The 2550-nt window shown below is 36.7% G+C and overlaps 1 protein-coding gene across 1 annotated transcript; it reads left to right on the forward strand.

Annotated features, from left to right (window-relative positions):
- The first annotated feature begins 397 nt into the window (after positions 1-397).
- Positions 398-916, forward strand: LOC142176163 (uncharacterized). Its single transcript, XM_075243247.1, has one exon. It carries the CDS (start codon positions 398-400, stop codon positions 914-916), a length of 519 nt encoding a protein of 172 aa, XP_075099348.1.
- The last annotated feature ends 1634 nt before the right edge of the window (positions 917-2550 follow it).

Below are 2550 nucleotides of genomic sequence, written 5' to 3' on the forward strand. Positions count from 1 at the left end.
TTCAAGTTAAAGTAACTTGTGAATCAACTATGAGTAGTAGGAGTAATAGAGAGTATTGAATTACAATCTTGTAATTGATATATTTTGGCTCATTGTTCTAGTGGAGTTGGAGTTGAAAATCCTACATAGTAGGTCGTGATTTTGCACCTTTAGAGCCGGGTGATTTTCCATGTAAAAATTGCTAAGTTCATTTTATTGCTTATTTACTTTACGCTCAAGGAACACAATAAAGAACCATGTTCTTTAGTAATCCATACGAGGCACCTCAAATTAACAATTGGTATTAGAGCATGTTCCTTTATTTACACGGCTAACACCTAGAGATATCTTGGAAGCAAGATGAGTGCTCCACTCGGAATTAAAGAAGGACAATCAACTACCAGGCCACCCCTATTCAATGGAAAATATTTACAGTTGGTGGAAAGCAAGAAGGGAAGAAATCATGACAGCTCAAGACTATGAACTATGGACCATAGTGAACCAAGGTCCTTTGATTCCTACTAAACAAAATGCACAAAATGAAACAGTTCCTAAGGACCTCTCCGAAATTGTGACAACAGATTTCAAAATGATGGAGAAGAATGCAAAGGCTAAGAAAATCCTTATATGTAGACTTAGTCCTTATGAGTACAATATGATTTCTGTGTGCTCTAAAGCGAAGCAGATATGGGATGCATTCAAAACTACTCATGAAGGAACAAACCAAGTAAAAAGATCAAGTATAGAGCTACTCAAGAGAAACTATGAGCTCTTCTCAATAAAGGAGTCTGAGCCCGTCCAAGAAATGATGACTAGGTTCACTATAATAACCAATAAAGTGAAATTATTTGGAAAGGTGTTTATCTCAGAAGAGTTGGTCAGCAAAGTTCTAAGAATCCTTCTGGCTTCTTGGGAATCAAAAGTCACTGCAATCTAGGAAGCCAAGGAATTGGACAAAATCTCACTTGATGAGTTGGTTGGAAATTTAAAACCTCATGAAATTAGTAAGATAGAACTGCACAAGGAAGAACCAAAGAAGGATAAGTCTTGGTCCTTAAAGTGTTAGAGGATGATGAATCTGACTATGATGATCCTTATCTAGCAATGTTTGCCAAGTTCAAAAGGTTCATGAAGAATTCCAAAAATGAATCGAAGAGAGAGACCGGTAGTAAGCCAAAGCAGATCGACAAAGCTAACTATGATGGGTGCTACAAGTGTGGCACGCTAGATCATATGGTCTAGGACTGCCCAATGTGGGAAATTGAGCGGAGAAAAGAACGAGCTGAAAAAGAGAAATGGGAGAAGATGAGGAAAACAAGTTCCAACAAAGGAAAAATCCCTGGCAAAGGATTTACTGAAGCAATGAAGTAGGCCTTCTTGCCAGCATATAAGGACAGTAGAAGTGATCAAGAGGAAAAAAGAGAGGTTGAGGCCATAAGTATAAATGATGTGATTGATGAACACCAAGCGCTGGAGATAGAACCCCCAGTATAGCTTGGAATGCTCATTGGAAGTCCTCCTCTGTTTGATGAACACCACCATTATAAATGGAAGCTGCGTATGGAAACATTTCTTCAGGCTACTAACTTATGGGTAATTGTCAGTCATGGACCAATTATCCCAACTAAAATGGATAGTGAAGGTAACAAGTGCAACAAAGAGAAGAGGAATACGATGAGGAAAATCATCAGCTAGTTCTGAAAAATGCTAAAGCAAAAGACCTGCTCTATAGAAGCTTGTCTAGCAACACTCTCCCAGAGTGTCCTCTTGCATCTCTGCTCATGATATATGGAGGACCTTGGAAACTGACTTTGAAAATGAAAACATTGAAGTGGACTTGATGGCGATTGAAGAATCCCAAATAGAAGAAGAAGTGATAAGGATGATGGCCATGAGCGATTTAGAAACTGAAGATGAAGCAAACCAGGTAAGTCTAAATTGAAAGAGAACAATCATGTTATATCCAAAAAATAACTGATGGCCATAATTGTGACCTTAATGAATGAAATGGATAAAATGAGTATTAGAAATGATTAGCTAATAAGCAACCTTTCATGTGTTAAACTTGATATCAAAGAGCTTGAATTTGACAAAACTAATTTAGAAAAATAGGTCTAGGACCTTAAGAACCAGTTTCTTGAGCTTATTTCTAAAAACAAGAAGTTTCTTGATATACATGGCAAAGGAAAAATGAGTGATTTGTAGGTTAAGCTTGAAAAGGAATTAAAAATTGCTAAAGATATTCTTTGTGATGTTGAATGTAAAAATAAAGTCCTCCACGAAAACCTAGAAAAGGCTAATTATGAACTCAGTAGACTAAGCAAATGGAATAGATCTTCTGCTGCCTTGAATTGGCTGAATAAAAATTGTAGCTCTAACAAATCTAGAATTGGCTACAGAAAACCTGTCCTTAAGTTTGACCCAAAGTATGTAGGAATTTCTTATAATAACATGTGCACTCATTCTAGAAAAGTAGGAAACTTTAGAGACATTTGTCTTGCCTAAATTCATGCTCAGTTTAGAAGCACCTTTGGTATTGCTAAAAATGTGAAGAAGAAAGAGGATCCAAAA

The sequence above is a fragment of the Nicotiana tabacum genome, chromosome 22, assembly GCF_000715075.1.
Source record: "Nicotiana tabacum cultivar K326 chromosome 22, ASM71507v2, whole genome shotgun sequence".
Classification (NCBI taxonomy): Eukaryota; Viridiplantae; Streptophyta; class Magnoliopsida; order Solanales; family Solanaceae; genus Nicotiana; species Nicotiana tabacum.